Source organism: Microcaecilia unicolor, chromosome 6 (genome assembly GCF_901765095.1).
Source record: "Microcaecilia unicolor chromosome 6, aMicUni1.1, whole genome shotgun sequence".
NCBI classification, from domain to species: domain Eukaryota; kingdom Metazoa; phylum Chordata; class Amphibia; order Gymnophiona; family Siphonopidae; genus Microcaecilia; species Microcaecilia unicolor.
In genome coordinates, this window is record NC_044036.1 from 245,426,236 (window position 1) to 245,447,160 (window position 20,925).

The 20,925-nt window shown below is 43.1% G+C and overlaps 1 protein-coding gene across 2 annotated transcripts in view; it reads right to left on the reverse strand.

Annotated features, from left to right (window-relative positions):
- The window catches only part of ENTPD2 (ectonucleoside triphosphate diphosphohydrolase 2), a 238,373-nt gene that overhangs the window by 34,926 nt on the left and 182,522 nt on the right, over positions 1 to 20,925 (reverse strand). For both annotated transcript variants that reach the window (XM_030207023.1, XM_030207024.1), the window contains exons 6-8: positions 7,409 to 7,678; positions 3,006 to 3,125; positions 1,216 to 1,350 (exon numbers count right to left, since the gene is read on the reverse strand). In XM_030207023.1, coding sequence (XP_030062883.1) covers positions 1,216 to 1,350; positions 3,006 to 3,125; positions 7,409 to 7,678 — 525 coding nt within the window. The remainder of the gene's footprint in view (positions 1 to 1,215; positions 1,351 to 3,005; positions 3,126 to 7,408; positions 7,679 to 20,925) is intronic.

The following is a 20,925-nucleotide window of genomic DNA, read 5'->3' on the forward strand; positions in this document are numbered from 1 at the left end:
TCTGCTAATTGTTCACGCGGCTGTCCATTTGTCTTTTTTTCCTGTCATTTCATTTCCTCACTACACCTGCCTCTGAAATATTGATCTTTCCATTTTAGCTTTCCTTTCTTTCTTTTTTCTTTTCTGCCTCTGTACACTCAAATTTCATCCTCTTTCTAAATCTTTTCCTTATTTTTAGTTTTCAGATATCACATTTCCATTTCCTTTCACCCACTAGCTCTCCCATTCCCCATCTCTCTCCTTCCCAGCCTATCATTCTCCTTTCCATCTTCAATCTACACACCATTACCATATTTCTACCCCTGTAATCACTGTTCTCTCATTTATTTCCTTGCCATCTCCATTCCCTGGGCCTCTCCCCCATGCTTTCCACCATTCCCAGTGTCTCCCTCCCTCCACCCTTCCAGCCCAGCATCTGTTCCCTCTTTCTCCCATCCTCACCCTCTAGCCTATCTCCCTATCCCTTTTACCTCCCACCTCTTCCTCTCCTCCATTGTTCAGCATTTTCCCCTTTCTCTTTCCTACCATCCATGCAGCCTTTCCCTCCCTCTCCCCATCCCATCCCACTCATATCCAACAATTCTCCCTCTCTTTCCCCTTGCAGCATCTCTCCATCCCTCCCCCAACATCGAACAATTATTCCTCCACCTCACCTAGCACTACCCTCACTCCCTGATCCCAATAGTGCTCCTGTCTCTCCCTCCCCCCTCCTCCCAGCCACTTGCTGACATGCTGCACCTTTTTCCCCTCTCCTGCCCGCCCGCCAGCCGCCCGCTGCGGTTTTTGTTCTTGCGCACCTCCCACCCACCCGCCGGCGCACTGCCACGGTCCAGCTCTGCATTTCTGCAACGGAGCCACGTCCGTCAGCACGCTTCCTTCCGGCCTCACCTCCGATACTCTTTCTGAAGAGGCGGAGCCAGCGCAAGCACTCGTAGCGTGCAGATGGCCCCATCGCAGCGCGGCTCTAACACCGCTGACGGACGGGGATGACCGCGGAGGGAGCAAAACCTGCCAGCGGGTGGCTGGGAGGACGGAGGAGGGAAAGCTGAAGTTACGATTTGGGCGCCTATGAGGTGCACCGTTGCTGGGTGGGCCTGAGCCCAAAATGGGTGGGACCAGGCCCATCCAGGCCCACCCGTGGCTACGCCCCTGACTCCAACTCCTATCCATTCCCCTCCCCCTGCCCCATTACACCTTATTTCCCTTCATACTGACCTTTTTCTGGAATGCAATATTGGGGAAAGTGTTCTCATCAAACTTGTAGCCATTGATGATTATCAGATAGACAAAGGTAGAAGTTGTACAGTAATCAGGCAGAAACTTGTCCTGGCCCTGTGCTGCCTCCAACAGCTAGGTATACAAAAAGAAGAAGATGAAAATGTGGTTCAGTAAGTGTACTTTTGAATTTTTCAAGTACACAAAATCTCCTTAAAAGTATTCTTAGCATTCAAATATATAGTATAGCCAAAACATTCACATTTAGCCTTGGACTGTATTGTAAAGTTAAACCAACTCTTAATTCCACATTATTATTAAAGAGAGATGCATGTTAAGTAAATTCTTCAAATATAGGTAGACATAGATACATATATACACACACACAATGCTGCCAAAAATTAATTTTGAATGCTTTATAAACACTGGTTCAGTATAAAGGCAATGATTTGCTATTCTATAGAAAGAGCTATGTCACCTTAATCACAGGTTACTGGTATGCTCCTTACCAACACAGAGGAAGACTAATTCAAAAAGAACCTCCCAATTTATTTGCTCTTTTGTTGTGTCAATAACCTTTAAGGATAAGATGGTGATGTATAGAGAGTAAATAGCCAGTTACATTGATTTTGGATTTGTATTCCATGAGTAGTGATATGCCTAAATGAGTTTAGAGTATTTTTGTAGAGCTCATTAGAAGAAAGCTGTTTTAGCATAAACAAAAGAATGGATACAAGATAATCAAAGAATAATTTCAGGTCAGAAATTATAAAATGTATTTAGAATATTTAAATAATTAAATGGTACATATCTATTCCTCCTGCTCCAAAAATGCAGAATGAAAAACACATGAAGAGATCAACAAACAAAAACAGAACCAGAAAACAAAACAAAAAATTAATATTCTTAGGAAGCTGGATTCTTAGTAGTGTTTGATACTTCTTACTGGGCCAGTGTAAGATAACTGAAGTAAATAAAATCCGTTTTATAAGGTAACATACCAACAGGAATGTGAGACACAGCCAAGTATCGTACACTCAAATTGGCTAAGGTGGGGGGGGGGGGGGGTCTTTTACTAAAGATTAGTGCAAGTTATCTGCCACAGGACTCATCTTATTCCTATGGATCCTGATACAGATAACACGTGCTAATCTTTAGTAAAACCCTCTAGTGAAAAAAAAGAACAAAACTATGAGAGCTCAGCGAATGTGAAGCAATAGTGTGAGTTCTCTTTAGAGTGAGTAAGTGTGTTTATATTTATCACGTCCCCAGATCCTTCACATTTACATCTATACATTGATCACATTGCACAAGTACATTCATTTCTACTCTGGTGATTTCTCCAATTTGATGGCTTCACTGAACCAGTCTAAGATTTTATTTATTTATTTAGATTTTGCTCACACCTTTTTCAGTAGTAGCTCAAGGTGAGTTGCATTCAGGTACACTGGATATTTCTCTGTCCCAGGAGGGCTCACAATCTAAGTTTGTACCTGAGGCAATTGGGGGTTAAGTGACTTGCCCAAGATCACAAGGATCATCCAAATACACAGTATAAGAGCTTTAGAGATGATCAAAGAAGGTGAGACAGTAACTACATAGGCTTTAAATTATCATGGCAACCACAGTACTTGGTTTAAAGTTCTGAAAAGGTTCAACACAATGTCAGAAAGAATAAGTGGCCACTAGATTAAATCGAAATCTGCTATTAGATGGATTACCAGCTTCCCTAGTTGTTTATGCCCTAGACAATTTAAGAATGGGCGAGCATGATGATCTGGGAGCCTCACCTCATTCCAGTCCGAGTTACAGATAACAGTGGAAGCATTGCGTAAGTCCTCAGGCGTGGCCAAAGGCATTTTCATTGTGTTTCTAACAAAATCTGCAGTGTAGTAAAACGCAGAAAAGGCCTGATTGGGAGAAATAAGAAGTTTATTGTTACATTTGATATACCACCATTTCTAGACACAATCTAAAAGTAAAAACAGGAAAGGAATACCAAAGAAACAGCTTTTTACTTAACTGGTTAGTGGTCTGAATATCAGTGCTAACTGGTTAAGTATGGCTGTTCCTAATATCTACCCACAGACCATCCCGGCACAGTGCAAGGGTGGTTCATGTTGATATTCAGCAGCACTGTCCAGTTAAGTACTGCTGTACATCAGTGGTTAGGCGGTCACAAGCTATGGTCCAAGTGTTTGCACCTAACTACATATGGCAGAATTAACAAATATTTCTATCCTGTGTTCATAGCTGAAGGACCAGGGGCAGGACCGCAGAAGACAAACACAAATAAGAATGGAGGGATGGTAGTCCCGGAATGATTTTCAAAGGGCTGTGTTTACATAGACATCACATGAAAAATGCCAGTGCCAGCCAGGATGCCACGCCTGTGGGGCAGCACTTTACAAAACCAGAACACTGTACCAGTGATTTCATAGTAAGAATCCTGAAAGGTAACTATAAAACAATACAGGAACGTAAGACCTTTGAAGTCAGAATGATTAAATATTTTGACACCCACCAGACAGGACTTAACAAAGATCTGGGTTTTCTAGCCCATTATAAACCATAAAGTTGTACTGCTCTGTTTGTCTCCCTCCTGTCTCCATGCATCTCTCACCTATCCACCCCCATCCTGTTAGACTGTCACTGAAATGCTTTGATGTTCCCATGCATATCTCCCGGTCTCTCACCTATCCACCCCCATCCTGTTAAACTGTCACTGAAATGCTTTGATGTTTCACTTATATATACTGTCATCTACCAACACTTGCTTATTTCCGATCTGACGAAGAAGGGCAACCTTCGAAAGCTAATCAAGAAATGTATTAAGTTACGTCCAATAAAAAAGGTATCATCTTATTTTCTTTTCCATGTTTTGTTTTATTTCTATTGATTACATATAGACAACTAAAACTGAGTGCCCTAGGTATGGGTCCTAAAGTGAGTGACTGGGTTAGGAACTGGTTGAGTAGAAGGCAACAAGAGGGTAGTGGTAAATGGAGATCATTCTGAGGAAAAGAATGTTATCAATGCTGTGCCACAAGGTTCAGTTCTTGGGCCTGCTTTTTTAAACATTTTTGTAAGCAATATTACTGAAGGGCTGTCGGGTAAGGTTTGCCTCTTTGCGGATGATACCAAAATCAGCAATAGAGTACATAACCCTGATGGTGTGGATAGCATGAGGAAGGACTTAGCGAAGTTAGAGGAATGGTCTGAAATTTGGCAGGTAAGATTTCATGCTAAAAAATGCAGGGTCATGAATTTGGGCTGCAAAACCCAGAAGAAATGGTACAGTTTAAGAGGTGAAGAACTTTTGTGCATGAAAGAGGAGCAGGACTTGAGTGTGATCATATGTGATGGTCTTTAGATGGCCAAACACGTAGAAAAGGTGAAGGCAAAAATTAGAAGGATGCTTGCTTGCATAGGAGAGGAATGGCCAGTAGGAAAAATGAGGTTACAATGCTCTTGTATAAGACTCTGGTGAGACCTCATTTAGAATACTGTGTACAAAAAAAATATAAACCGGATGGCGTTGGTCCAGAGGGCGGCTACTAAAATGGTCAGTGGTCTTGGTCATAAAGCATATGGGGACAGACTTAAAGATCTCAATATGTATACTTTGGAAGTGAGGAGTAAATAAAAGAAGCAAATTGCCAAAAAGCTTTCTTAAAAAGTTGAATTTATTCACCACAAAATCATAAATGTATGAGCCCAACATGGCTGCGTTTCGCAATCCTATAGGGCTGCGTCAGGGGCTTGAATTCACCATGAATTGCTGCTGTTTTAAGTCCAGTAGGTGGAATTGTTTAGACTGCACCACATGGGTTAGCATAGCAAGCCCCTGATGCAGCCCTGTAGGAGGGCGAAACGCGGCCATGTTGGGCTTACAAATTTAAGATTTTGTGGTGGAATAAATTCAACTTTTTATGAAAGCTTTTTGATGATTTGCTTCTTTTTTTGCCTACTTGTTTCCTTGGACCTACTTTGGAAGTAAGGCAGGAGAGGGGAGATAGAATTAAGACATTTAAATACGTATGTGGCATAAATGCACAGGAGGCAAGTCTCTTTCAACTAAAAGGAAGCTCTGGAACGAGGAGGCATGGGATGAAAGTGAAAGGGACAGTTTCAGTAACCTGAGGAAATACTTCTTCACAGAAAAGGGTGAATTTGTGGAATGGCCTCTCGGTGGAAGTGGTGGACACGAAAACAGTATCTAAATTCAACAGAGCTTGGGACAGGTACATAAGATCTCTGAGAGTAGATGGCATGGATGGGCAGACTGGATAAGCCATACAGTCTATCTACTTACATTTTTCTATGTTTCTATGAGTATGTAACCGGTTGTGCTAGTATTATACAAAGAGGTTATCTACTTTCCTTTATAAAATATATGCCAATCAGAGACACTGTTATAGAATTATCCCCTTAAGGGATAATTTTATAATGGCTTACGTATATTCCTCTTATAAAATTCCCTACCATGTGGTAAAAGTAGGTGTGACGACAAGAATGCACATACTCTGCTCAAAATCCGCCCTGAACACACCTATGCTAGAGTTACATAACAGTGTGGCAAAATCGTAATTTACACAAGTACATTTACATTTATGTGCAGGCTCATTTTATTTATTATTTCTGCAGGATTTGTGCTGGTATTTTACAAAGAGACATAAGTGCCTGTCTTGCTTCCCAACATAGGTGAGCTGTTATAAAAACTTACCCTCATGGAGGGTTTGAAATACAGAAGGCCCCTATGTGTATTCTATTTTTTAAAGGCACATCAGGAGTAGTCTAATAGTTAAAGCAGTAGACCGACAACCAGGAATGCCAGGGTTTGATTCCCAATGATGCTCCCTGCGATCTGGGCAAGTTATTTAACCCTCCGTTTTCTCAGGTACAAACAGATTGTAAGTCTTCTAGGGACAGGGGAATACCTGAATATAACTCATCTTGAGCTATCTACTGCAAAAGCATGAGCTAAATACCCTTATAAAAAATAATAAAACAAATCTTGCAGAAATCATAACTTGACTGAATGCATGGACATTATGAAAGCTTGAGAGAAGGTGTAAATGTTAGTATGTACTTTATGTGTGATAAAACACGAGCATGGGGAAACCTGTTTTCCACTACTGCCTGAAAGAAGCAAAGGCAAAGAAAGGGGAGAAGTGGTTTATAATAAAGCTGGAGCCTGAGAACTGCAAAAAGCTTCCCACACCGTATATACACTTTGACCGGGGGGGGGGGGGGGGGGGGGCATTTACACTAAAAACTAACTAGAAAGAAGAACTGAGGAAAGAGCTTTAAGGACTATTTGTCAGCTCAAAGAATTGTCAAGGAGAACTATAACAAGAGTGGAATGGTTACTGTATCTAATAAACAAGTGGTTGATTAAAGTGGTTGTCCCGGTTATTTTGTTTCTCTAAGTTAAGTTGCAGTAAAACTGTCACAGTCTGAAGCAACCTGAACTGTGTGGACTGATTTATTGAATGTGAGAAGAGTGGATTTTGTACCAGCCAGCCTTCTGGCTCTGCTATCCCTGGCTCTACCCTCAACTAGTCCAGATAAAAATGTGTGTGTAGCCCATCTGATGCTCATTTCCAAACAAGAGGTTACACATATTTTTATTAAACACATGCACAAATTGTGACTCTGCCTAAACTCAACCCCTAAGCACTCCCAGTGCTTAATTTATAGACAAAAAGAAAGTGGAACTGTGGATCCAGAGGAGGGGCTAGCAGGAGCAGCAGCAGAAGTGCTGAATTAGGGAGTATATTGATTGACTTCTCTGTTCTGCCCCAGTCTCATTGCCTTCCCCCTCCAGGTTGCCTTGAAGGAAGGGGATGGAACAGAACATCCTGCTCATCTGGAGTTCGAAAAGTGGTGCACTCCAGGCTGTTCCCGCAGAAATTAAGCTCTGAGCATGCTTACTGTACAAGTACATGCTCATTTGTACCATACACATGTTCAGGCTTGACCTAATTTTACAAGACCCATGAATCAGTATTTTACATATGATTTTTTTTTTTAATTTTTATAAATGTACTTCTCTAGGGCAATAACAATGCACAGTACTAGGACCTATCACCTCCTCAGAGGATACCAAAATAATAAAACAGGAAAACAGGACTTTCAGTCAGAGGGTAGCGGGAGGAGCAGTCAAAATCCCATAACCAAAAATACTTACAATAAAGTTTCCTGACACACTGGGCTGAAAAACCTCATCAAACGAGCACTTGGTGAAGTTGCAATTGCCGAACTGGAAGAGACGCTCTACTTGTTCCCTGCACTCAGTACTGCTACTAGTTCCAGTCATGGTGATGATCTGAGAAGGGTTATATGATGATGGTTTCTCCATGGTTGTGCAAGGAGACTCAAAGACATCCTTCAGAGTTAATTTGTTTGAATATCCTCTTGGCCAGCATGGGTTTGATATCTGGGTTGAAGTGGCTTCTGCCTGTCAGTGAAAGAAGCAAACCCAAATTTGTATTTATTGATTTTCTCTTCCCTGGCTATCAGCATTTTCACCATTTATTTATTTGACATTTATAGCCCACATTATCCCAAGCAAGTTCAGGTTCAATGTGGCTCACATAAAACATTAAACTAATTGACATCAAATTCAGATTACATTAAATATACACTCAAAGCTTGTGACAGTACAATGCAGTTAATGAGAATAAAATAGAAGATTTAACAAGAAAGAAAAATCTTAACAATTATCCAGTGAATTATCTTCGGCACTGAGAAATAAACCTACCAAGTAAGTTTTTAACAGTTCACGAAACGTAAGATAGTCATTTATATGACAATCATTTGGGAAGATTATTCCATCTTTTAGTACATTGGTAGGAGAAACCAGCATTATGGATTTTTTTGTATCGTATCTTGTTACAATTTGAGAAGAAGAAAACTAGGAAGTCTCTAGAATATTTAGATGCATTACGTATTGGTAATTCAGTAAGGTTCCGTATATAAGAAGGAGATAGACCATATTTGATTTGATAAGCAAATACACATAGTTTGAACGTTATACGTGCATTTACTGGAACCAGTGTAACTTTAATAATAAAGGAGTTGCTCTGGAGAAACAGGGAACTCTGAGTATAAAGCAAGAAGTTGTGTTCTGGGAACTTTGTAATTTTCTCAGTAGTGAGAATTTTAATCCTGCATAAATGGCATTACAATAGTTAAATTTAGATAGCAGTGATTGAATTAAGGATCTAAAAACTCAGTTTGGATAGTTTGGTCTCAGTCTTTTTAGTTTCCATAGTGAATTGAAGATATTGGATACTATTTTATTTTATTTAAATTTCACATTTTCCCACCTATTTGTAGGCTCAATTTGGCTGGCAAAAAAGGTTAAAGGTTCAAAATGGTAACTGCTGATCAATTATTACTCCTACAATTTTCCTGGTGGTTTCTAAAGGGTAGATTATGTTATCAATGACAAATTTTTTGATTTGTACTGGTTGATGATTTGTTAGTATTAGAAATTTAATTTTTTTCTCTATTAAGTTTCAATTTGAAATTATTGGCCCAGATTTCCATAAAATCTAATCCAGATTTGATTTTTGTTGTAATTTCTGTGATATCCTTGACAAAAGAGATATAAATGGTAACATCATTGTCATACATGAAAGACTGAAATCCATTAGATTCAAGTATGTTACCTAATGGTGCCATCATTATATTGAAAAAAATGGGAGACAAAGGGGAACCCTGAGGAATGCCACAATCGGAAGACCAGGGGGGGGGGGGGGGGAGAGATTATGCCCAACTGTTTTACTTGGTAATATCTTGATATGAGGAAGCCCCTGAACCACTAGGGTACATTTCCACCAATTACAAAATGATTCAGTAGATTTAGCAACATTTCATGGTCAACAGTATCAAAAGCACTTAACATGTCAAACTGTAGAATGACAATTTCTTGCTCTTGCTCATTTCCATCCTGATGTTTGCTACTAAGGTGGTTGCTATATGATGGTCTAAAACCAGACTAAGATGAGTATAAAATAGAGGACTGTAGATAATTCCATGAGCTGAACAACCAGTCCTTCCATTACTTTCACCAATAGTGGTATTGATACCATCGGCCTACAGTTTGAGACTTCGCTCATTCTCATCTCGTCTTCTCATGAATGTGTCCCACATCCCTTCTCCTGTTGCCCTCTGTCCTTGTATGTGCATTCTGCCTCCTCTTCCTTTGTCTCTGCCTGTATGTGTCCTCTTCTCATTCACTCCCTTACTGTATTGGTTGGTTACTACCAAGCTTATTTTCAAAAGTGATCGCCGGCCATTTCCCGACATAAATCGGGAGATGGCCGGCAATTTCTTAAAAGCAGCGAAATCGGTATAATCGAAAACGGCATTCTTGACAGCATCGCCGCTTTCCCGTTGCTGCGCCGGCGAAAGTTCAAGGGGGCGTGTCGGTAGCTTAGCGAAGGCGGGACATGGGCGGGCGTGGCTACCAGATGGCCAGCTTTCGCCGATAATGGAACAAAAAAAAGCGGCGTTAAGCAGTATTTCGCCAGGTTTACTTGGTCCTTTTAGTTTCATGACCAAGCCTCAAACTCACCAGATGACCACCGGAAGGAATCGGGGATGACCTCCCCGTACTCCCCCAGTGGTCACTAATCCCCTCCCACACTAAAACAATAAAAATAAAAACCTTTTTTGCCAGCCTGTATGCCAGCCTCAAATGCCGTACCCACCTCCATGACAGCAGAATGTGTTCTATCCTCTGACAGCCTTTCCCTGGTTGTGATGTGGCTCTCGGGTGAGTGTGACACCTTTTCTGTAAGGTGCACTGCAGAGTCACATCAGCAATGCATTGTGGTGGGTGTAGGGTAGTGGCCTCTACTCCCATGGTGCTTTCCCCCCCTGCTAACTGGGTCAGAGTGTGCCCTGTTTTGTTTCCGGTAGTCCATGAGGTAGTGGCCATTTTTGTCAGCCAGTTTTAGATCCCTTTCATGTGTTACCCACGTTAGAGACCTTAGTTCTTACCTTGAATGTTGCTGAAAGAGGGCATTGTACACCATTCGGCCAGCTCTGACCTACTGCTAATCTCAGTCCCAGGGAGACTCTTTGCCAGTGGGGCACAACCTCTGATCTGCAGTTAACTGTGAGTAAACATGCTTATTCAAATAAAGGACTTTTTCAAAGAGATTAGTCTCCAGGTGTCAACTGGTGTGTCAAGGTTATACAGCAGCAACAAGTCCTAGAGGCTTGCGTGTATGCAGGTCCCTGGAGCACTTTTAGTGGGTACCGCAGTGCACTTCAGCCAGGCGGACCCATGCCCATCCCCCCCTACCTGTAACACTTGTGCTGGTAATGGGAGCCCTCCAAAACCCACTGTACCCACATGTAGTTGCCCCCTTCACCCCTAAGAGCTACGGTAGTGTTGTACATTTGTGGGTAGTGGGTTTGGGGGGTTGGTGGGCTCAGCACCCAAAGTAAGGGAGCTCTACATGTGGGAGCTTTTTCTGAAGTCCACTGCACTGACCCCTAGGGTGCTCAGTTGGTGTCCTGGCATGTCAGGGGGACCAGTGCACTACAAATGCTGGCTCCTCCCACGACCAAATGCCTTGGATGTTGCCGAGTTTGAGATGGCACCCTGGCGAACTCTGGCATTTGGCCGGGCTAAACCGTATTATCGAAAAAAAAGATGGCCGGCCATCTTTTTCGATAATACGGTTCCGGCCAGCTGTTGTGCCGCCGCCAAAATAGATCACCGGCCATCTATTTTGCCAGCGACATTCGATTATGCCCCTCTAGGTCAACTAGTATTTCTAGCAGAACAAGTATTTGCATGAAAAGACAAAATACAGTGTTTCCTGTGTTAGATCTCTCCTGACTCTGATTTCCCTACTTTTCTTTCTATTGGTTGGCTCCAATGCAGGCTTATTCTTAGGGGAATGCTCCACAAAAAAAATTAAAATTCTGTGCAGGGGGTGGAAAGTGAGGTCATTGGGCCGAATGGAAGCATAAGCCTGTGGATCCTCATCCTCAGTAGGAAATCTATGTCCAGGAGCTAATTTCTATTACTTTATTGGCTAAAACAGGGTATATTGTAGATCTACAACACTTCAGCTATAAATCTATATTGGCAAAAAAGGAAGCAGTGGACTTACATGAATTCGTGTATCAAGGACCGGCTCTACCTTGCCGAGAGCAAGAAAACATGCAGGAACCATTCTCCTCCAGTCTGAACAAAGTGACTGAAGAACCAGTTATGGACTTTACTAAATCTAACTTCAAGGAACTATGAGGCTAGTTCAAAGATGTAGCGGCTCTGGGTGCGGAGCTTCAGGCCGACATGATACAGTTGGAAAGCAGCTAGAAGAAACTTAACTCCAATTGGAGGAGCACATGGCCAGTGCAGCCAAGTTCGATCTCAAGGTCGCAGAGCTCACTAAAGAGCAAATGGACACAGGATAAACTGTGGAATAAAAGGAGTAAACTCTGTTTTAGAGGTATACCAGAAAGCCTGGAATATGCCAACTGCGTGGAGATAGTAACCTAGTAACATAGTAGATGACGGCAGAAAAAGACCTGCACGGTCCATCCAGTCTGCCCAACAAGATAAACTCACATGTGCTACTTTTTGTGTATACCTTACCTTGATTTGTACCTGTCCTTTTCAGGGCACAGACCGTATAAGTCTGCCCAGCACTATACCCGCCTCCCAACCACCAGCCCCGCCTCCCACCACCGGCTCTGGCACAGACCGTATAAGTCTGCCCATCACTATCCCCACCTCCAAACCACTAGTCCTGCCTCCCACCACCGGCTCTGGCACAGACCGTATAAGTCTGCCCAGCACCATCTCCGTCTCCCGCCTCCGGCTTTGCCACCCAATCTTGTCTAAGCTCTTTAGGATCCATTCCTTCTGAGCAGGATTCCTTTATGTTTATCCCACGCATGTTTGAATTCCGTTACCGTTTTCATTTCCACCACCTCCCGCGGGAGGGCATTCCAAACATCCACTACTCTTTCCGTGAAAAAATACTTCCTGACATTTTTCTTGAGTCTGCCCCCCTTCAATCTCATTTCATGTCCTCTCGTTCTACTGCCTTCGCATCTCCGGAAAAGGTTAGTTTGCAGATTAATACCTTTCAAATATTTGAACATCTGTATCATATGACCCGTTTCTCCTTTCCTCCAGAGTATACATGTTCAGGTCCGCAAGTCTCTCATCATACGTCTTGTAACGCAAATCCCATACCATTCTCGTAGCTTTTCTTTGCACCGCTTCAATTCTTTTTACATCCTTAACAAGATACGGCCTCCAGAACTGAACACAATACTCCAGGTGGGGCCTCACCAACGACTTATACAGGGGCATCAACACCCCCTTTCTTCTGCTGGTCACACCTCTCTCTCTATACAGCCTAACAACTTTCTAGCTAGGGCCACCGCCTTGTCACACTGTTTTGTCGCCTTCAAATCCTCAGATACTATCACCCCAAGATCCCTCTCCCCATCCGTACCTATCAGACTCTCCCTGCCTAACACATACGTCTCCCGTGGATTTCTACTCCCTAAGTGCATCACTTTGCATTTCTTCGCATTGAATTTTAATTGCCAAACCTTAGACCATTCTTCTAGCTTCCGTAGGTCCTTTTTCATGTTTTTCCACTCCCTCCGGGGTGTCCACTCTGTTACAGATCTTAGTATCATCCGCAAATAGGCAAACTTTACCTTCTAACTCTTCGGCAATGTCACTCACAAATATATTGAACAGAATCGGCCCCAGCACCGATCCTTGAGGCACTCCACTACTCACCTTTCGCTCCTCCGAGCGAATTCCACTCACCACCACCCTCTGGCGTCTGTCCGTCAACCAGTTCCTAATCCACTTCACCACTTCGGGTCCTATCTTCAGCCCATCCAGTTTATTTAAGAGCCTCCTGTGGGGAACCGTGTCAAAAGCTTTGCTGAAATCTAAGTAGATTACGTCCATAGCTCGTCCCTGATTCAATTCTCCTGTCACCCAATCAAAGAATTCAATGAGATTCGTTTGGCACGATTTCCCTTTGGTAAAACCATGTTGTCTTGGATCTTGCAACTTATTGGCTTCCATGAAATTCACTATCCTTTCCTTCAGCATTGCTTCCATTACTTTTCCAATAACCGAAGTGAGGCTTACCGGCCTGTAGTTTCCAGCTTCTTCCCTATCACCACTTTTGTGAAGAGGGACCACATCCGCCGTTCTCCAATCCCTCGGAACCTCTCCCGTCTGCAAGGATATATTAAACAAATCTTTAAGAGGAGCCGCCAGAACCTCTCTGAGCTCCCTCAATATCCTAGGGTGGATTCCATCCTGTCCCATGGCTTTGTCCACCTTTAGCTTTTCAAGTTGTTTATACACACTCTCTTCCGTGAATGGTGCTCTATCCACTTCAATCTCATTTGTACTTTTTCAAGTCCATCGCAGTTCTTCTCCAGGATTTTCTTCTGTGAAAACAGAACAGAAGTATCTATTTAGCAAATTTGCTTTTTCTTCATCATTATCCACATAGCGGTTCGCAGTATCTTTTAGTCTCACAATTCCCTTTTTAGTCATTCTCCTTTCACTAATATACCCGAAGAAAATTTTGCCACCCCTCCTTACATTTCTAGCCATTTGTTCTTCCGTTTGCGCTTTCGCCAGACGTATCTCTCTCTTGGCTTCTTTCAGTTTCATCCGGTATTCCTCCTCGTGTTCCTTTTCTTGAGTTTTTTTGTATTTCTGGAACGCCAACTCTTTAGTCTTTATTTTCTCAGCCACTTGCTTGGAGAACCATATCGGTTTCCTTTTTCTCTTGCTTTTATTTACTTTCCTTACATAAAGGTTCGTGGCCCTATTTATAGCTTCTTTCAGCCTGGACCACTGTCCTTCCACTTCTTGTATTTCCTCCCATCCGCTCCTTCCTCAGGTATTTCCCCATTTTACTAAAGTCAGCATGCTTGAAATCCAGGACTTTGAGTGGCCACCCTCCTCTTCAGCCGTCATATCAAACCAAACCGTTTGATGGTCACTGCTGCCCAGATGATTCAGAAACTTTCCTCTGCACTGTTGGAAAAAGCAGGGACAGTGGTGGCCCAGAAGATATCAAAATTGATCAAAAACATTGGGCACTTGGAAATATATGCCCCAATGCATATGGTGTGCTTCCACAGTTACTCAAAAAGTGTCTCAATTTATCAAGCAGCTAGAAAACAGAATAATTTCCTATGGGACTCATATCCCATTGACATATACCCAGACTTATTGCCCATAACATTGAGAAACAGAAAGGCTTTAAGAGATATCACAGGGAAACTAGGTGGTCATTTCCCTTTGGCCTGGTATTTGCCGCACATGGAAAAATGCACCGAATTACAACTAGAGAATCTGCAATAGCAATTATGAGATCACTTGGGTGGTGGTCCTGTAAGGAGAACCAACAACAATCATCATCTACTTGAGAATCACCTCCAAAATGGCAGAGAACACCAGCAGGAAGGGGTTGTCTGTGCAGCCAACCTTTCCAAGTTCCCAGAGGTCATAGTGGAAGTAAAGTGATATTTGGATCACTGATGCAATATTTTGATGCATTTTCTTAGTCTAATCTTAGCTATTGGACTGACTCTGGGTTGAAGCTATAATGCACAGGACATGTGAATTAGTACATTTTACCCTGTATATTTTATTATTATTTGTTTCATTAATGATGTCTTTTGTAAGCCTTGTTGAAGAGATGTGTCTTCAAAGATTTGCGAAAGCTGGTTAAGTTGTCCGTGGTTTTTAAGGCCATGGGTACTGCGTTCCATATCTGTGTTTTGATAAGCTGTGTTCTGCATCAGTGTTAAGTTTCCTTAGAAGTTATGTTCTGTCCAAGCTGTGGGAGAAGAGGGGAGGTCCTTCATCCAGTTTGTCTTTATCATTACACTTTGTGCGGGTGATGGTTGGGAGATTGCTGGTTGGGGACTGGGGGTGCAGGGGGGAGGGGGATTATGGAGCAGAGATTATGCACAATATATTGTTAAGACATGTTCCAGATTTTAAAGCGCTTATTTTAGAAATTTTGAAATGGCGGATTTTAAGATAATGATGCTCAATGCTCTCCATTTAAGGGTCAGTGCCTTATTACAGGAGTTAAGAGACTCAGCAAAGATTTGCTTAGTGCAGGAGAGACATTTGAAGAGATGAGCTGAGAGACTTACGCTATTTTGCTGACTGCATATTGGCCTCTCACCCAAACAAAAGAGTTAGGGGTGTAGGGATACTAATTACAAAGGAAGCTCAAGTCTAGGTGAAAGAAATTATAGTTGACCCTATGGGACGTCTTGTTGTTATTCATGCTGATAAACAAGGTTGCCCATATAATATTGTGTCAGTGTATGCATCTAATAAGAAGCAGAGGGAGGTTCATCTAGACTTGAAAAACCATTTACTACAATTGGGGGTAGGACAGTGGATTATTGGTAGAGATTTTAATATGAACCTTCACCATCCTTTAGGCAACACATCCCAAGCACAATATCATATGTCCTTTTTGAACAGGTTGAGTCTATTGGATATATGGAGGGACTTTAACCCTCAAATCCACCAATACACATTGTACTTAGTCCTCCACCCCCCCCCCCCCCCAAAAAAAGAGTCTTGTATAGACTATTTATTCTGTGATAAAACTATGTTACCCTGTCTCTCTCTCTCTCTCTCAGTAATTGAATCTATAGTGTGGTCTGATCACGCTCCAGTGTGGCTCAGTTGTAAATTAACTGTAAATTCATACATTACAGTTCTGGAGACTCAATGAAAGTATTCTGGAAGAAAAAGAAGTAATGGCAGACATTTCAATTGATACTAGAATACTTTTTTTTAATAATACCTCTTTGAGCATGCTATGAGATGGCTTGAAAACTTTCATTAGAGGTTACCTTATCAGTGGGACAACAGATTGCACATACAGCGTAATCAGCAGGACAGGCAGCTATGCCAAGAAATAGCACAATGTGAACAAGAAAATCCACTAAGCATTGCAGACTAAATTATCTGAACTGAGAGATCAGTTGAAAAGCCTGTGGGTTGGGAAAGTGTAACATGAATTAGATATAATTAATCAAAAATATTTTGAAAAAGGCAACAAAGCTATCAAACTGGTAGCATTGAGGGTCAAAGCCAAACAAGCTCAAACTCAGATAATATCTACTAGAACAGATGAGAGGGCTTTATGTTAGAGAGCCACATCAGCTGAGACACTGCATTCTTACTTTTTATAAACGAGTATACTCTTCAGAAGTACAAGCTACTTCTCAGGAGATTGAAGCATGCTTAAATCAGGTTCAGTTAAGGAAGTTTCGGGGGGGGGGGGGGGGGGGTACTAGATGCTCAATAACTTGATAATGAAATTGATGTTTATGAAGTTCAGAAAGCCCTCTCGACTCTAAAACCGGAAAGTCACCAGGATTAGAAGGACTAGCTGCACAATTTTATAAGTAATTCTCAAATTCCATTGCTCCAGTTCTGGCCCAAACATTAATTCCATTCTAAAAGGGAGTCCCCTTACCACCATCCATGCTAGAGGCAGATATAACAGTGCTTCCAAAGCCAGGAAAAGCGATATCCTTATTAAATCTAAATGTTAAGTTTTTAATATTACATTTATTTAGAACATTTGTATCCCACAAATTCTCACCAAGGCGGGCTCTATGTGGCTAACAACTTTTATGATTAAAAAACAAAAGAAAACATAGTAAGTCAGGGTGGGGAGCAAACAACAGGAGAGACAAACGAGGAATGGCAGGAAGTTAAATGACAGAGGCAAATGTTTTACCACATAGATAAACCTTAAGGGACTTTTTGAACAGAATGTGGTTGGTAGTCTCCTTAAGTGTAGATGGTAGAGCATTCCAGTAACGAGGATTCACAAAGCAGAAGGAGGAGGCGAAGAGTAATTTGTATCTCAGATTCCTGCAGTTAGGATAGTGGAGATTGAGATAGGTATGAGAAGGCTTTTCGGAATTTCTGGAAGGGAGGTCAATCAGGCTGAGCATATAAACTGGCGCTTCCCCTTATATAATCTTGTGGGTAAGAGCACAGATTTTGAATTCAATACGCTCTTTGATCGGGAGCCAATGGAGCTTCTCTCTAAGGGGTTTTGCTGATTCAAACCGAGATTTACCAAAAATTAATCTCACTGCTGTATTTTGCGCCGACTGAAGCTTCTTGAGGGTGTGTTCTTTGCAGCCGGTGTAAATCCCATTGCAGTAGTCGAAATGGCTCAAGACTAGAGAGTGGATTAGAGTCCGGAAAAGGTCACACGGTAGGAACTGCTTAATGCGTTTAAGTGACCTCATGGAAAGGAACATTCTCTTCACAACAGATGTAACTTGAAGGTCGAGTGACAGGTGGGAATCCAGGCCAACACCAAGCAGCTTCAAGCTATCTGCGATAGGGAGGGAGTAGTCCAGCGCAGTAATCGAGCCTGGGATAGATTCAGTAAACTGTGAGGAGAGAATGAGGCATTGGATTTTTTCCTTGTTAAGCTTGAACTTAAATGTGGTCGCCCAATTGACCATGATGGCAAAACTGCTCTGTATTATGTCTGAGATTTCTGTTAAGGATGATCTGAAGGGAATGTAAATAGTTATATCATCAGCATAGATGTAAGGGTTGAGGCCATGGTTGGATAGGGCCACAGCAAGCTGAGTCAACATAATGTTAAATAGGGTTGGTGATAGGGGGGAGCCTTGTGGAACGCCACAGTAAGATCTTCATGGTGGTGAAATAGAGGAATGGACTTTAACCTGATAGGAGTGAAAGGAGAGAAATCCTCTAAACCATTCTAAAACATTGCCTCCAACACCAAATTCAGCTAATAAAGTAAGGAGGTCATGATCAACCATGTCAAATGCGCTGGACATATCAAATTGTAGAAGATGTTTTTTCCAAATGATATTTCCTTCTTGAAGTTGGAGAGGAGCGTGACCAGCACCGTCTCGGTACTATGTTGTGCCCGGAACCCGGATTGGGAGGCATGGAGAAGAGAGAATTTATCCAAATAATCAGTGAGCTGGACATTGACCATGCTTTCCATAGTCTTGACTAGTAACGGGATTGTTGCAACAGGGCGGTAGTTAGATAGAATGCTAGGTTGGGTCTTCAAGTCCTTAGGATTGGTGTAAGGAGAATGCGACCATGTTCTTTGGGGAAAAGACCTTGCTGGAGCATGAAGTTCAGATAGGAAGCAAGGTCAGCAATAAAACACTCTGGCGCCGATTTTAGTAAGTAATTAGGGTAGCTATCCAATTTACAATGCGTTTTCGAAAATTTGCAGATGGCTTGAGAGACCGTCTCAGTTGTAATCGGTTCAAAGGTAGTCCAATAGCGATCAGCTGGGCACTGGCCCAGGGGCGTAGCCACGGGTGGGCCTGGATGGGCCCAGGCCCACCCACTTTCCCTCCAGGCCTGCCCAGGTGCCCGTTCACATCCTTCTTCACTCGCTGCTCCCAGGCTCTGCTTCGCTGCATCGCTCTGCATTCTTCTTCTCGCCTGTCGCGCGGTGCTGCCATTCATGCAGGCAGCTGCTCTCTCCCCTGCCGCGTCTATCCGGTCCTAACAGGAAGTGCATCAGAGGATCGGATGGACGCAGCGGGGGGGGGGGGGGGGGGGGAGCGCAGCTGCCTGTGTGAATGGCGGCGCTGCCTGCAGCGTGGCGGGCGAGAGGAAGAGTGCAGGGAGCGACGATCATGCGGCGAAGCGGAACCTGGGAAGAGGTGCACACAGCTACATTTGGGGCTCAGCCAAGGTACCGGGCAGGCAGCGGAGCAGAGGGAGAAATCTTTTATAGTGGGAGGAGAGGGAGAAATGCTGCCTGGAGGGAGAGGGGGATAGGGACAAGAGAGATGGGGTGGATGGAGAAGGAGAAATGTTGCATGGAGGGGGAGGGAGAACACAGGGAGAAATGTTGGACACAGGTGAAGAGGAGGGAGAGATGGTGCATGAGGGTGGAGGGAAGGAAGAGAGAGAGAGATAGACAAAGGGGTAGAGGGGGGCAAGAAAGGGAGAAATCTTGTATATGGGGGTGGAGGGGAGGGAGAGATGGTGCAGGGAGAAGAGAGGGAGAAATGTTGGGCATGACAGTGGATGGGAAGAAGAGAGAGATGCTGTATGGGAGGAGGAGAAAGAGATATTGGACCTGGGGCACAGGGGAGGGGGAGACAGAGATGGTGGACAGTGGGAGAGAGACAGAAATGTTGGACATGGTGGAGGAAGGAAGAGAATGCTGCATGGGAAGGAGGAGGAAGACAGATATTGGATCTGGGGTACAAGGGAGGGGGGAAAGAAGGATGTGGACAATGGGAGAGAGGGGGAGATGTAGGACATGGGGTTGGATGAGAGGCAGGGGAGATTCACAGGAGAGGCGAGAGAGGGAGATATTGGATCCAGGAGCAAATGAGAATGATGGAGAGATGCCAGACAATGGGAGTGAGGGAAGAGAGAGAGGGAGAAATGCTGGATCATGGAGGACAGGGAAGGAGAGAAGGGACAGGGAGCTAGAAGGGTGGATGGAGGAAGATGCTGGGAATGGTGGAACCATGTGGGAGATGCTGGAGGGGGGAGGAGGAAGAGGATGGCAAGGAAATGGATGAGAGGATAGTGATTACAGAAGATAGAAATATAGTAATGGGGAGTAGATTAAAGATGAAAGGGAATGGCTGGAGAAGGAGTGAGTTGGGTAATGGGAGAGCTAGTGGGAGAGAGAAGAAGATGACGATCTGATAGGCAGCTGTAAAGTAAAAAGAAGGAGAAAGGCGAGAGAGAGAGAGTAAAATTTGAGTTAACAGAGAGGCAGAAAAAAAAAAAAAAAAAAGAGGAAGAAGCTAAAAAGGAATGATCAGTATGTCGGAGGTAGATGTAGTGAGGGAATAGACAGTAGAGAGGAGAAAAGACAAATGCACAGCAGTCACTTGAAGGAGAATTAGTAGACGCCAGGAAATTAGAAGCAACATAATGGAAAAATAAAATGTCCAGACATCAAAGGTAGAAAAAAGCATTTTATTTTGAATGTTTAAATGGAATATGTTAGATTTGTGAAAAGTGCATAGCAAATGTCTTTGCATTGTGTTCAGTACAAAGGAAATGCATTTTTGTTTTTATTTCTTCAGGGTTGTAGTACATGTTAAGTTTAACTTCTTGGGGTTCTCAATTCAATTTTTGTGTTAATATTTTTATTTCTAACTTATGATCCCTTGTTCTGTTTTTGGTGAGGGTCTGTCAGTGTGATAGTAATGGCAGGTACAGAAATCGGAAGGGAGGCAGGGAAGAGAAGGGATTGGAGAGAGTGCCCTCCTTTATTTTCTGACCTGGGCCAGAGCATGTCTAAAACTGGCCCTTATCCTTGCTTTATAGCTGGTGGGGCTCCCCAAGCATCCCAGCTGAGGACCTCCTCCAAAGGCAGTCAGAACTCCCTTCTACCAAGCTCTGCAGTTGGCAACAGCATCTTTGAGTTAAACACAACTAAGGATGCAAGGGGTGCCAGCTTTGGTCGCTTAGGGATGTTGCTGCTGCCTGCCAAGCTTGGTAAAGAAGTTCTGGCCACTTTCAGAGGAAGTCTTCAGCTGACAGAGTTTGAGGATCCTCATTAGCTAAAGTATTTATATTTTGAGGTGAAGGTAGGGCGAGGCAGAGAAACTTTTGTGCCACCCACTTTGGGCTCAGGCCCACCCAAA